Source organism: Raphanus sativus, chromosome 2, assembly GCF_000801105.2.
Source record: "Raphanus sativus cultivar WK10039 chromosome 2, ASM80110v3, whole genome shotgun sequence".
In the NCBI taxonomy this organism is placed as follows: Eukaryota; Viridiplantae; Streptophyta; class Magnoliopsida; order Brassicales; family Brassicaceae; genus Raphanus; species Raphanus sativus.
In genome coordinates this window covers 24,316,307-24,332,414 of record NC_079512.1, presented here as the reverse complement: position 1 = coordinate 24,332,414, position 16,108 = coordinate 24,316,307, and the positions used below count along the sequence as shown (strand labels likewise).

The following is a 16,108-nucleotide window of genomic DNA, read 5'->3' as shown; positions in this document are numbered from 1 at the left end:
CTTTTTATAAATTTTTATTATTTAAGAAAAGTTATAAAACTTAAGTAAATAATAAAATTTTAATTTTATATAATAAATATATTTGTTATAATATTTTGATTCTATAAAGTACTTTTTGTTAATCTTTTTAGATCGGTTATGTAATTAATATATTAAATCTTTCCAATACCAAATAATTCATATCACAATTATTATTTATTATTTTTAACAGAATCATCTTATTGATTCAAAATAAATACCCCCATTGTAAATGGTTTAACAAGTAAAATAAGTATATCTTCGCTCTAGATTTGCTAAAGCCATACGGTTCTTGTGCACCAAGAAACATGCATTCACAATTTTAGGGTTTCGCAATTTTTTTTAGAGGAAATAAGTGAGATGTTCCTTTTTCCTTGAGCCTCCTTCTCCATACAAATCATTCCATCGCTTCAGCTCATCCATTCCAGATCCTTCTGATGCAAAACTCGTAGCCACCTGCAAAACACACAACATATCTTAGTTAGGGTTCCTTGTTTCCTTGTCCTTTCTTGTTAAATCGAGACAAGATGTTTGACCTGGTTTATAGCTTTTCTCATGTCTTCCATGTTCAAAGGTCTCAAAATAATCTCTCTCTCCCCAGAAGCTTCTCCTACTTTTGTTTCTTCCTTGCCTTTTCCTGCTTCTTCTCTCTTCTTCCTCTCCTAAAACCACAAAAAAAAAAATCAGTATGTGCTGAGAATCCGATCGGTATAGAGGGCAGAAGACGTTCTTTTACTCCTTTTACCTGATCTTTCAATCTCTCTTGCTGAATTAGTTCTCTAACCGGTCTATACGCAGCTGTGATGCACATGTTCTGTTGCACAAAAGTTAAAAAAAAAAACAGTCAGTTTACAAAAAAAAATTGACATAAGATTTTTGAGTTTTGCATGTTAAAGATGAAATAAACCTTGAGATCACTTCCACTGTAGCCTTCTGTCATCTTTCCAAGCTCATGAAAATCAAGAGCATCTGTTTTCTCTTTCGACAACAAAGTCCTCAAGATCTTCTCTCTGCTCTCAATGGAAGGAAGTCCCACCATTATTCTGTTAATTTCCAACACAATTAGTAATTTAAGAATAAATATAGAGTTTTTGCATTTTTACCAAATATTTGCTATAGTACCTGCGCTCAAACCTCCTAATGATAGCTTCGTCAAGATCAAATGGTCTGTTTGTAGCTGCAAGAACCAGAATCCTTTCACCTGGTTTACTCATTAGTCCATCCCAATGCGACATAAACTCATTTTTCATCTTCCTCGTGGATTCCTCTCCATCTCTTGTCCTTTGTCCCAACATACTATCCACTTCATCCACAAATATGATCGTTGGAGATACTTTAGCTGCTAAAGTAAACAAGGCTCTCACATTCTTCTCGTTATCTCCAAACCACATGGAACTGATTGTAGACATGGAGACATTGATGAAACTAGCTCCAGCTTCATTTGCAATTGCCTTTGCTAGCATTGTTTTGCCACTACCAGGCGGTCCGAACAGTAGGATTCCTCTGCATGGCTTGAGAAGACTGCCTTTGAAGAGATCAGGTCTTCTTAGTGGAAGCATTACAAGTTCTTGAAGCAACTCTTTTGTTTCGTCCAAAGAACCAATATCTGCGAACGTCACACCAATCTCATTTGCTTTTATGACCTCTGATCTTATACCCTCCTCAAACTCATTGTCTTTTGGTGAGTCTTCAGATGATTTGGTTCCACCTTCTTTGAATATACTTAGTCCATGAGACAAGCTGTTGTGTAAAGATCATGGAATATCAGTTTAAATCATCTGACAAAACCTGTGAAATAAATCAAAATGATTTGAGAGATTTACCTTTTGGAAGATATAACAAGCTTCCCGTTTCTGTACTCCGGTTCTTTGGTGTGTATCAAATGATAAGTGATTGCAGAAACCACAACCTCCTCAATGTGGTTGCTCAAACACATTGTATCTGCCTGGCATATGGAAGCCAAGTCATCGCATTTTATATCGTTAGCAGAAAGAAACTCGCCGATGTGATTCTTGTTTTCTTGAAATTTAGCCTTCTTCATGTCATCTTCTAACAGATTTTTCCAGGTCTTTAGCTGAGATTCATCTTCTGGTGGTCTGATTTCGATGTTGTAAGGAAAGAGAGATGATGTTCCTTCGCTTACTTTTTGGTAATCATCTCCGGATTCTAATACTCTCGAGCCGAGAATCAAGACAGGACCAGAGAGCTTGTTCAACAGCTTTTGTAACAACTTGTAGAATCTTTCTGACTCAAGAAGCTTCTCAACGTCCCTGAGGTATATTATTAAAGGATTTTTATCCGATACAGAGACCAACACCTGCAGAGAAAGACAACAACTATGAAAAAGATAACCATTGAAACAATTTAGAAAACTTTTGTCTTCTTTTTTACCTTGTAAATTGATTGCATGAAAAGTTTCTCGTCGAAGCATAGATTTATGCTTTCTTTGCTGGAAGCTAGAAGGAAACATAATGCTATTTAGATGTTATTTAAAAAAAAAAAACAAAGAAGACTCTTTGTTGGTTTCTACCTCTTGGATCAACTTTGCTTTGAGAGAGCATAGAGAAGGAACCCATCAAACTCGACATTTTATTCAATGTTAGCTCAGAGAAAGACCTCTTGTGAAACTATAAATCAATGAAGAGATAAAAACAGAGTCAATGCTCTGAAATCATCAGCATAACAAAGCATGGTAGAAGCAACTTACAGGTTCCTTCATGGTGCATCCATATTTACTTTGCATCTGTTTCAAAAAGAATATAATAGACAAGGCTTAGGACTTGGGAGCTACTATGTTTCTTATTTGAAATATTAAGGTAGCTAGATGCATTTATTGATTTACCTTGATAGAGAAATCATTTACATCTAACAGCAATAGCTTTGATTCAAAGTAATGTGACAAAGCTTTTGCAAGCGTTTGCTGATAAAACTCTGCAGGACCGGAAAGTAGAATGGCTTTATTTGCAGGTACAAGATTCTTGGTGTGCTTTGAGATGTCAGACCCTTTTAGATGAACATAAGCTGCACTTGTCAATAACTCTCGAGTTCTCTCGCTGCCATTTAACAATAAACAATCTTGAATTAGTTTACAATTGCCTTTCATCTTATTATCAAGAACATGAAAGTAGATATTCATAAAATCTACCAAATGCATGAGTCAGAATCAAAATTTCAATTCTTTCTACAGTTCAGAATGTAAATTCATCACATTCATCTAGTATTACAGACTTGGTTCAACAGTATGGTGAAGTGAATCTAAAAACAGTGTCAGCCTTGTAAACTTTTAATGATAATTGTGAATTTTGAGGTTTCACTATTCATACTCTAAGAATTTGAGGGTTTGAAAGATTGTTGAAAAATAAAAAATTTCAAAATTTGAAGGTTTGATGGAAATGATCTTAAAAAGCATTGAAGTTTTGATTTGAGGTAAAGAAAGCCTCATAGCGACAAAAACTGTATCATAATCAGTTACATAAATCTTAAAACACACAAAGAATAAAAATATGATCTTGTTTTCAGTTACCTTAAGAAGTACGGAAACTCATCGAATGTGACAGTACTCTCTCTCCCATTCAAAATTTGTTTCAACAACCCTTGTTCAATCTGTTCTCCGGTGAGCCCGTCTTCTACTGGGCCTGACCCGTTTGCCCATCTAACTAAACTCTGACCAGATGCCAACCCAATCCCTAGTCCAACACCAACACCTAAAGCTGACAACAATACGCTCTTCTGCTCCATTTTTATTTTCACTGATACAGAAAAAAACCCTCGTTGAAGAGGTTTTTACTGGGGTTTTGTAGGACCCCAAAATTCCTGATTGAAAATCAGAAAACAGAATTCAGTTGAAAATGATAATATAAGATAAAAATATTTATGAAATTGTAAGTAAATAGACAAAATTTACGGAATCAAAATTCGATATCTTTCCTTACTTCAGTAAATTACCCGTAATTTGTGACAATTCTATGCGATTTTTGAAATCCAAAATACAACTGCGATAAGACTATCTACAAACAATATAGTTTCTATACATTTCATTTAAAAGAAGAAGAATATCTAAAGAAATCAGCTTGTGAATTTTTTTATATGTTGTTAGATGTAATTTTGTGAAAAGATTATTGTCTATATTTATAATGGCGATTAGTTTGGTCATCAAGTTGACTTATCTTAGTCACCAAGATTGTTTACTATGGTCACCAAATTTTCCTTTTAAAACTTCAAAATTTTTACATGAGTCTCAAAATCATTAAGTCGAACTTATCGAAAAATTCCAAATCCTTTATTATTGGATATGACGTTCATAAAAATTCTTACGAATCTATGGTTATTGGATATAATATTTGTATAAATCCTATCAAATCTCACTTTATTAGAAAATATGGATTTCATCGATGATATATATCAAGAGTTATTTTAAATTATTAGAAAATTGATTTACACTTCAAATTAATTAGAAATAATACTATGTAAAGAGATAGAATTTGGATAAAAGCAAAGATGATTTATATTAATACCACTAAAAGGGGATAATTTCCATTTTATGCCCTTAATGAAATATTTAAGTTTTCCAATTATACCATTACAATTTTCAAAGAAAATTATAATCTCATTAATGGCAAAATGGTCATCACTTTTTGGGCTTAAATAATTAAAATTTTAGGCGTACATAACTAAAACAATGTACTTAAGTAAAACTTGAAATCGGTCTTAGAGCATCTCTAAATCATTGCTATTTTCACCTCTATAATAGCATTTACAGGTGAAATTGCTCTAACTCACCTCTATTTATTCTTCTATAATAGAGATTTCTATTTTTTCCTCTATTTATAGAAGAAGAAATAACATTCTTCTATTTTTTACTCTATATTTTGGAGATTGCTATTTTAAAGAAATACATTGGAGCATATCTCACTTCTATTATAGAGTTTTCCTATTTTAGAGGTGAAAATAACAAAATACATTGGAGATGGTCTTAAGGACATGCAACCTATATGTTCTTCATTTCTTGATTTGATATTGAAGTTTGTCAATTTGTCAACTTCTGTCGGTGAGTATTGAAGAATGGAGATGATGATGAGATTTTTTGATTAGCGACAAAAAAATTTCGAGTAGTATTTTTTCCACAATAATTTGTTTTACATTGGATTACAGATTTTTGTTTGTGAAATATATTAAATATGGCCCAAATCTGTTAATTAATTAAATGAGTTATGTTAATATATAATCTATTTCATAATCCATAATTTTTTTTTATAACAATAATAAATTAAAATTTGCAATAACTTTAAAAATTAATATTAGATATTGAAATTTTGTAACTAAATGATTTTACGAATTTATCAACAAACTATAAAAAAAAATTGGGACACTTTATATGTTTAGAAATATTTTATGAAAAATATAATTGTTAAATATAAAATCTTACTCAAATATAAATTTCAGGTACAATTATTGTTTAATTTATATACAGACATAAAACGGTTAAAACGGTTGTGTCAGACATTTAAAATAAATTTTTTGTCACTGTACATACTAAACATTTATGTTTAGTTTCTTATTCTAAATATTCAAACCATATAACTTATGTTTAACTTACATAAATAATCAATAATTCATATACCCACACTTTTATATAATTAAGGAGCAAATAACAAATCCGCATAATTGAAATATGATCATATGACAGTTTATATAATCAAAATAATCAAAACAAAAATTATCAATTTATTTGTAGAAAAAAGGATAAAATCGTATCCGCGCTTAAAATAGCGCGTGTCAAAAATCTAGTTATCTCTTTAAAGCTTCAAACCCAAAAATAAAATGATCAAATCAGTTGAAAACCAGAGAAATGGGTTTGTTGCTCTGACGTAAGTGGAGAGAGATGAAACGATCAAAATCAGATTAAAGAGTGCCTTTCAAAACAAGAAAACAATTTTTCTCAGGAAATTTTCTGTCACAACAGATAATCAAGGTTGAATGATATTTGTTTATCATCTCTTTGTTTTGCTTACTAATCATATTGTTTAGATTTTTTATATTCGACATTATTAATATATAGTGATATGTTTTATACATTTTACTTTGTTATTAATTACTATTGCATAGAATGCATTTTCAAATTTATTTTGGTACACTATTGAGAGATATTTGTTTTGGATCATTTATATTTTCATGTTGTGTTTAAAAATATACTTCAACATCTATCATTTTAGTATTTGTGGGATTTTTACAAGTAAATATTTTTTTGCTTTTAGTAAATATTATACATAGTAGTATTTATCATATTATTTTAGTAAATTTTATTGATGTGGGATATTTTCTGGACGTTATTGTATTAAGTTTTCTGATTTATTACTAAATTAATATTTAAAAATATTATACTAGTTTTTGATTTTTACAACATAATTTGTTTTTCTTATAGCATTTCACAGAATATACTTTAGAATCTACAATTTAATATTTTTTGTAAAATTTAGAATATGATCATTTTGCGTTGGAATATTTATTTTTAAAATTGTATATTTGATCAAGAAGAAAAAATTTCCTATAAAATTACACAACTATTTTTGAGTCTAGAAAATTATACGACTTTTGAATTTTTGGTCACTAAATTAATACATTGTTTATATAAAAATATTTGAATTATCGGTAATAGTTTTTATATTCTTACAACAGATTTTGTTATGATAAAAATATATTTTAATATCTATTATTTTAGTATTTTGTGAGATTTTTATACGTAACTACATTGTTCTTTTTAAGTAGTATAATTCTATTATTTTAGTAAATTTTATACATAATAACATCTATCATATTATTTCAATAATTTTATATGTATATAACATTTTGGATGTTATTCTATTTAGTTTTCTGATATTTTTATTAAAAAAATATTTCAAAATATTATCTTATGTTTTATGTATCCAAGATTTTTTTTTGGTATTGCATTTCAAAAATTATACTTTATCATCTATGATTTTATCTTTTAAAATTTAGAATATTATCATTTTGTGTTTAGAATATTTATTTTAAAATTGTATATTTTGTCAAATGAAATTTAGAAAATTATAAAACTGTTTTGGAAGATTAACTGTTTTCGGTTTAAACAGTTATCCGATCGGATTTTGATAGGAACCGATACCCACATGTATTAAAAGCAGGACCCATCAGGTAATATGGCCATAATCGAAACCAAAACGAACCGGTTCATTTCAGATCAGATCCGAGTCAGGTAAACGGGTTAAAAATCGCAGTCCTACTGTGACTTGATAGATTTGACCTACATTTTTGAAATGTGGAAGATAAAGTTGCAACAAGTCGACATTTTGAGGAAACCGAAAACCCTAAGTTGAAAGAACCATCAAAGTTTCACAAAACGTGGAAAAAACCTAACGCAAAAGACATAGCAAAGAAGCTTGTTTGTTGGCAAATGCGCAAAAAAACAGTATTGCCATAATTGAGAGACAGAAGAAAGAGCCTGACAAGTTCGCTAACTACCCTAAGTTTTCTAACCAAAAGAAGGAAAAACAGAAGCGCCTCTGTTTCTTTGATGTGTCGCAATCCACTTCTCAAGAATCATTATCATCATCTACTCGTGTTCCTGCCGCCTCTGAGAAGACACTCTCTGAAGCTGCTGCATTAGATTGTTCTGGCTCTTTCACCGTCTCTTCTCTGCATTCAAACAAATTCACCAAGAAACCACTCTTTGATGATGAACCAGGCTGATCAGGATTTGCTACGGTTACAACAGCTGAAGCATTCATTTTCTTGTTGCCGAGCTCTAGCTGAAGCTCCTCTGGCACATCATCATCGTCAACAGGAGACGCCGATTTTACCTCCACTCCACGAGGCTCAGCATCCGCAGGAGATTTCTTCTCACCCGCCTCAGTTCCCGGTTGCTTAGTCTCGCTCTGAAAGAGTTCAAGGCTGAAAGAGGAGCTGGATCCCGTGGCTTGTTTTAGATTGGTCGCAGATGCCGCTGGGAAGAAATCAACGAAAGTAGTAGAACCTTTAGCAAACGAATCTTCAAGTGAAGAAGTAGTGGCTGTAACTGCTTCCTTACTTGCTACACAAGCTTCAAATGTCAGGACAGTGTGATCCTCTTTGTGTACATCATCACTACCAAACTGTGGCATCAGAGAGAGGGTTTGGTCTTCAGGTTCAGTGAGACCGACATCTTTCATCTCTGTATCCACAGGATGATTCCTCTCATCAGCAGCCTCGGAACCAAGACTCATTGGATGATGATCAGGCAGCATAGCAGATTGGTCATCAGCTTGATTTTTCTTAACCTCTAGTTGTTGTGGAGTTGTGATATTATGCTCTCTAACATACATCTTAGCTTGGGGAAACAAATCAGTAGCTGGAGTAAGAGGAGCGACTTTATCTGGTAAGAAAACGATGCCTTTGAGCTGCTTCTCAGTGTCGACTACCTTAACGTTGAGAAAGTATCCAGCCTCGAACGAGCCTTCGACCACACCAGAGAAAGCTTGACCTATCAGATTCTCATCAGTGGGTGGGTGCTGAGCCTCCTGGCCTTCGGGACGACGACCCCTTTTACGCGTATTCGCAAGAGACGAGGAGCTCGAGCCTTGATAATTCGTTTGGTGACCCATCATCTTTCAACTTTCCAAAAACTTCTTCTTGATCAATCTCTGCCCCCTTATAAAACAGAAACAACAAAGTGTATCTGTTTTAGTTTCATCTATGAGCTCATTAATTAATAACTATAAAAGAACCAAACTTTAACCACTATTATGAATCTTGAGATTCTCAGAACAATAAAACAGCAAACTTTTTTTTTAAATGACATTTTTGGTTAAAAGTAGTAATGGTTAGAAAGATTGATTTTTAAGTGGATTCATAAAGATTAAAAAGCGACTGACACTAGAGATTGCAGTTTATGAAATTCGGAGACTGAAACACACACAAAAAAAAAAACAGTTTATTAACAGAAGAATCGAGGGAGAAAAAAAAAACAAATTTGCGTGGAGGATCTATCACAGGCAGCGAAGGTAGAAACTCTAGATTCCACAATGGCGGAATAAAATATCGCAGAAAATCAGAGAACGCACTCACGTCTTAGGTATTGGCGACGAGGAAAATATACGTATTTTTGCGTATCCGTCCGTAGATTCTTCTTCCTCCTCTCTCGTCGTCGCTTCACCTTCTCTCTGGCGTTTTCGGGAAATAATAATTTATTAATATAAAATTTGAATTTGACGTTTATGGGCCACACATTGTTTCTTTATTAAGCCCATTTCAACTCTTTCCATACATGGTTTTTAGTAGGACTCGGCGTTCGGGTACCCATTCGGGTTTCGGTTCAATCTATTTGGGTTTCAGGTTTTTGGGGTCAAAGATTTCAGCCCCATTCGGATATTTCTAAATTTCGGTTCGAGGTCGGTTCGAATCTTTGCGGGTTCGGTTCGGGTTCGGATAATCCATTTAAAATGTTTTTAAATTTTCAAAATTCATTATATATTTTAAATTTTCAAAATCTATAAAAAGATAATATATTACATATAAATTTTCATAACATATATGTCAAAATACCTTAATTTAACATATAAATTGATTTTCTTTGAATATTTGGATAAAGAATCAATAGATATTTAACTATTTTTGGGGTTTTCAGTATACTTTAGCTATTTTAAACATTTAATTTTAACTATTTGCATATATATTTCGAGTATTTTGGAAAACTTAAAGGTATCTTATATATTTTAAAATATTTTTAGTATACATTATATATAAAATAATGTATATATTTAAGTATATAAAATTTTTTCGGATACATTCGGATACCCAAAATATTTCGGTTCGGATCGGGTTCTGTTTCGGTTCTTTAAATACCGAAATTTTGAACCCGTTCGGATATTTAATCAATTTCGGTGCGGATTCGGTGCTACTTTTTTGGATCGGGTTCGGTTCGGTTTTTCGGGTTCGGATTTTTGCCCAGCCCTAGTTTTTTTTTTTTTTTTTTTTTTTGTAACTTGGGCTACCAGCCCTAGTTTTTAGCATATTCAGTTTGTTTCCGAAAAAAAAAAAGCTGGATGTGAGAGCATCACACCAACTATGAGAGCTTTGATGGTTTTCTCAAACAAAATAATACTAGTAACATACTAACATTCTGACAAAATTTAATTAAGATAATTGTCTTATGGTACCACTATAATATTTATCTCATAAAAATAGTCATCAAATCAAATGAACAAAGTAGCTTTCATTACATAAGATTAACTAATATAGATTGGAGGATTCAGAATTCAAATTTTAAAATAATAATTTCAAAAATAGTTTTTGACTTTGAAATAAAAGTATTTTTGAAAATAAAAATTATTATTTGTTTATATATTTGTTGAAGAAAGAGTATGATTCTCATTTACTCTTTAATGAATTTTTATCACTTTTCTTTTTGTGTTATTTTGGTTAAAAACGTTTTTAGATTCTTTCGAATTTTTTTTCTTTAATTAAATCATTTAATTTTAACATTTTAGAAGATATAAAACCTTTTAATGGTAGACAAGTGGATTATAAATTTTCATTTTTAAATTTTCTCATTGGAGAACTTCTACTTACTTATTTTTTTTATTATTTACAGTATTTTACCATACAAGGACACTAGTTTAAGATCCGCAAAATGAACATTGCACATACAAATTAGTTATCGTACTATTACTTATTTATTTTACATTCTTTTACATAATATGAAATAATAAAATAATAAATATATATTGATAATTTAGAATCCATTAACTATTATATATAGTTAACTTAGCGCAAAAACATAAATCAAAACAATCAATCTTATTTATTTAAGTAAATATAAAAATACCATTTTATCTATTTTGTATGGTATATAGTTAAATTTAAATTATAATATTTACATATATAGTATATTTTAATATTAATATATATTAAGTATATAGATATGGCATATATATATATATATATGTATATATATATATGTGTAAGTATATGAATATCTATTGAGTGAGGTTTTTTACTCATATGATTTTATGATCATTTGTATCTTGTTATAGTAAAAAATTTAACAACTAATCATAAAATAATTAATGTGGAACTTTTTAGTAATATATACTAATTTTAAAAATTGAAAATCTAAAGTAGACGAAAAATCTAATTTTTTATTAATAGGTAAATATTATTATTTAATTTATCTTAATACTATAATATTAAATCAAATGGTGGAGGATCCAAAAATTATTATCAAAACTTAATTATTAAAATCATTGATCGTCACACACACACATATATATATATAATATATATATATATATATATATATATATATTAATCATATTAGGTAATACATTAGCTTTTATTTAAAGAAAAAATGAAAAAATACTAAGTGTACACTATTAATTAATATTAAGATTAGCTTAAATAGAAGTTTAATATATATTTAAATGTATCAACATATTTTTCTACAAATTTTGAGAATTATTCTAATGATGACATGTGTTATAGTTAAAGTATTGTAATGCTTCTTAAACAATATATAAAGGAATTATATACAAGTTACCAACTTTAAGTATGCCATATATAGGTGATTTGATTTTTTATTGAGTTTGAGGTGATTTGACTTTTAGTGAGTTTTTAGATGATTGTGATTTTGTTAAAACGATTATAGAAACCACTTTATAAAATGTTTCTAGAGTGTTTGGATTTTAAATTTTATAATTAACAAACCACTTTCAAACACTCTAAAAACAATTAAAGCACTATAAAATCTTCAGCTTAAATTTTATTCAATAATAGTGAATTTCAAAGTGTTTTATGAAATGACAAGTTCAATAACACTAAATTTTAAAGTGTTTATTAAAATCCATGTTTGAATAACATAAGTTTTGTCCTATTAATAAAATTCACCTTAAATGCCTAGTTGAATACATCCCCTAATGTATTTCAATATTATCTCAAATGTTATGATATCTATTACGAAATATTTTGAATTATCTAAATGAGATACTCCAAAGTAAGGATTTCTTCAATGAGATTTCTCTAATAAAATTCATGAAGTTGTGATTTTTGAAAAGTAAAAAACAAATTGTTAAGTTATTTTAAAATACAAATAGTTTCATTATAATAAATCTGTATAACATATAATTTTAAACTTTTATAAAAAAAATTGATGCATTCTCTTATTTTACTAATACATAAATCTTTGGTAAAAGAAATTTAAGTGTATATGTATATGAAATTCCCTTGGTTAACATATAAACTATATCTAGTCATGATAATATAACAAAAAGCAAGTATACATGCAATATTAACACAAAAGTATAAATATATACAATACAACTATACAACAAGCATTTATGTTTTCTCATTTCTAACATTTTTTATTTAAATTAATATATTAGTGCCATTATTCTTCAGCCCCTAGCTCTTACCTTTTTCATTTTCATTTAAATATTGGTGTCACATCCTTGTTTATGTTTCGTTGAAGAATTGGTGTAGATGATGCCCGGATTACAAAAGAAAAGGTCGGAGAAAATGACGAAAATTATGCTATTTTGGCTGGGAGAATATGTGCCAAAACTAATTAATATCTTATCCACAACGATTCTCTTGGTCTACATATTTTTGCACAATTATAATAAAGTTATATATGTATACGGTTGCACATTTTCATATATCACGTAATTTTGTGAGAACAAGTATATATATATATATATATATATATATATATATTTATATACACAGTTTCTTAATCAAATATTATGACAAGTTAACGAATTGATTCTCGCCCGACAGAAGGCACGAATTAAAGATAATGGTTTTTGTTGGCTTATTATTCCAATTTAATCAATCTTTTCGGCAACAATAACCTTACATCAGTTTAAAGTAAAGGTTATACTTTTCATGTTTGACAAGGTAAAATATCTTTTGGTTAGCAAGTACAATGACGTGATGAATGATGATTTAGCTAGTTCTAATGTTTTTTTGTCGGGATTTATCGGCATAATAATAACAACACATACATTTGGTTCCTTCTCGAATTGACTGTACAAAGCTATGTTTAAATTAAGTGATCCTAGACGTGTAGTATATAGTTCAACGTCGGCCAAACTTTATCAGATGTATACTTCACGACTATAGTACTCACAGGCTACGATTTTATAGACCAGTTTTTATTTACAAGATCCGATTTAAGAAAATCTCCTGACAGTCTATTTTTTTTTTTACTATATATTCTGTGTGAAAAGTTATTTACTTAATGATTCGGACGACGTATGGCTAGTGTTGTAGATGCAACTTTCTGTCTGGTTTTATTTAACAAGTAAACATTTTTTTAATGAGACAATATTAATTGGTGTAATTTACAAAAAAAAAAAAAAAATTGGTGCAATCTGGGACTTGATTAGCTGTGATGTTCCTTCTCATAGAGGACCATTTCACGACAACCAGTAACGTCTGCTTCGAATCTGGTTCATTTCTCTATTATCTATCATCAAAATATTTTGAATTTTTTTCTCAGTTTACACGCTAGTCCGCTAGTAGTTTCTCTGTCGAATAACCGACTCGTGTGGACTACTTCGTGGCAAAGAAGACATGGACTTTGGTTCGTCTTCTTAATTTAATATCGTACTAATATGGAGTATAAAATTTAGTAGGCGTGCATGTTGACAGAAGATTGAAAGGTGGCACAAATGCAACAAATACGTTTACGACTTTATACGTGCAATAATGTACATAGTCCAACTTCGATTTAGAACACGATCACATGAAACTTAACTAAGCATTGAACTAAGGAGGAGTTACGTTGGACATTTGTTCGGCCTTTTGCTTATATCCTTAGCTACTTCTTGTTATAAACCTAATTTGGGTATAAGAAAACAACTAGCCACTAATATTTGATTAACCAATCAAGTCTTTAGCGTTCCATCTTATGGTCGATCAAAGGTACGACCTAAATGATCTGGTATCTGTCGATCCAGGTCCAGTTTTATTATCATGCTAAAAATACTAAGCTACATCGATTCGGAACTATAATTCTTCTTTCACATTCATTAACGAGTTATCTCTCTAGCTAGGTTATTCCCGCTATAGAACAATCACGACAGTTACCCAATATTTTTTTTGACATAGTTCAAAATCTTGTAGTAAACTGTTATTAGTAATGAAATTTATGGCTGAGCATGGTCTTGGGACATTAAAATTCTTTAAGAAACCAATAACATTTAGTCCAAAAGAAAAAGAAACCAATAACATTTTGCAACAAACGTTTTTTGGGGGGTCTTTTTTTTCTTTGCTAAGATTTGGTGCAATTTTGGGGGTCTTTGAACATGCATCCTTAATGATTTCTTTTGTGACTCATTTAGCGATAGTCTTTTTGCGCTAATCTATGATAACTTGCTAAAATTAGCGACCATTACCATTAACTAGCGATTACATATGTATTTTTAATCTCTTAACTTAGATACCACCAGCAAGCTTCTTTTTATATACGAAATTGAATTGTGTAATTGTCTTATAACCAATATTTAATAAAACAATAAGATTTAGTAAGTATTGTGTATGACTGATATCATTGTTATTTTCTGATGTGAGGTTCAGCTAATCCGTGAGAAAAGAATACTATTAACTATTAACATGTTTGACAAGATAACTTGACTGATATATTAGTTCACGTGTTACTATTTACTGCCAGAATTGAAAACTTGGGTAACTTTTTCTTAATTAGAGATAAGATAATCAAAATAACAACATACGTAAATAAAACCTACATATATTTCCGATATGAACAACTGAGCTATCTGGTGTTACACTTACACATCGACGACAGAAACCGAAAAATTAGATACAAATAATTACTATATCTCTCTCAACAAAGGAAAATTACTATATATGTTTAAGTGTCTTTGGTCCCCCGAGAAGAAGAAGATCAAATAAGAACAAGATGAAGATAGGAGATAGGAACAGTGTCACAAGGATTGCTTTGGATGTTCTCGGAACATATCTTGTCTATGTCTGCTTCTTTTATCTCACTAGCACGTGAGATTAGAGTTTCTTCCTCATATTCTTGTGCCACGGCTAATCCACGAAGCTTCAGTTTAGTTGCCTAATTTCTCTCTATTTGCATTTTTGTCGGGATATAATTTGGTATAGGGATAATAGATCCTAGCTAGGTGATGTTCCGGAGATTTTGAATGTGTCTCCACTACGGAGTGGCTTAAATTGACGAGAAATATATATTTTGTTCTCCTTTGTTAATATATACTTTTGCAATGTTACCATCGTCGAAACATTATGATAAGTAGGGAAAAAACGCATAAGAATCAACTATAGAAATGAAGAAAAAAAATATTTCTTATCAATTTTGTTGAATAACAAATTTTGTTAATAAAAATGAAGAGGAATAAAAATTAATATTTTCTGTAAATGGTAAAACAAATTAGGAATAGTTAAAATACATTATTTCCTTTCATTCTTTGGTCATGGTTTTGTCCGTAAATTTGCATGGTTCTAAACGCTATCACTTTTTGCAATTTAAATGGATATTTCTAGCGTTCTGAAACCATTATAACTCTCGCTACACTTGATTCAAATGGTAACTTTAAGTATATCATAACTCGTAAGAACAAGTAATTATGAATATTAGTGTTCCAAAACCATTATCTCGCTTTACAATACAAATTAAATTAAATATGCAAATGCTCTGTAATTTTCATTATATTCTGGTTGTAAGCTTTGGATCTAGATGCAATGTAACCAATGGACTCCTGTGCATCTACCCCAAAATCTTCTTGGACCTATAAATTTGCAGAATAAGAAAAGAAGAAAAATGATGCCTAGGCAAATCTTTTTGCCTGTCTTTTTGGGTGAATATGTCCTTTGCCATAATAATTTTAAAAATTAAATTCTGTATTTTCAATAAATATTTTAGTTTCGAATCTACTTGTCTCTAATGTTATAGGGTCTATAAATTTTTAATTCGTTTATAAATGGATCGGCAAATCTTCTGCTACAAAGTTGCTGCAAATATATGGGCAGCAAATTCATTTTAAATAAAAGTGAATTACTTTAATTCGGCCCTTAAGTCACTTTTTCACATCTCGCT

The 16,108-nt window shown here is 30.2% G+C and overlaps 2 protein-coding genes across 4 annotated transcripts; both read right to left on the bottom strand.

The window, feature by feature from the left end:
• Window positions 1-784: 784 nt before the first annotated feature.
• LOC108838595 (cell division control protein 48) lies at window positions 785-3,796 on the bottom strand. The gene is given in 8 exon segments (XM_056994623.1): window positions 785-1,061; window positions 1,141-1,758; window positions 1,842-2,335; window positions 2,410-2,493; window positions 2,496-2,645; window positions 2,726-2,761; window positions 2,861-3,071; window positions 3,542-3,796. Coding segments are annotated over 8 exon segments (2,007 nt in total). The 5' UTR covers window positions 3,757-3,796; the 3' UTR covers window positions 785-862.
• A 3,545-nt stretch (window positions 3,797-7,341) lies between these two features.
• LOC108839741 (uncharacterized) lies at window positions 7,342-9,203 on the bottom strand. 3 transcript variants are annotated; one of them, XM_018612515.2, is made up of 2 exons: window positions 9,097-9,203; window positions 7,342-8,672 (listed from the first exon to the last, which is right to left on the bottom strand). In XM_018612515.2, the coding sequence occupies exon 2, from the start codon at window positions 8,634-8,636 to the stop codon at window positions 7,587-7,589; it is 1,050 nt and encodes a 349-aa protein (XP_018468017.2). In that variant the 5' UTR covers window positions 8,637-8,672; window positions 9,097-9,203; the 3' UTR covers window positions 7,342-7,586. The 3 variants fall into 3 exon arrangements, with proteins under 3 accessions (XP_018468017.2, XP_056858684.1, XP_018468016.2); XM_057002704.1 differs by having other exon boundaries at window positions 7,342-8,679; window positions 9,097-9,202; XM_018612514.2 differs by having other exon boundaries at window positions 7,342-8,679; window positions 9,093-9,157.
• Between the last annotated feature and the right edge of the window lie 6,905 nt (window positions 9,204-16,108).

Coding starts and splice junctions, on each gene's coding strand:
- LOC108839741 (XM_018612515.2), bottom strand. CDS start 8,636: ATGATGGGTCACCAAACGAATTATCAAGGCTCGAGCTCCTCGTCTCTT.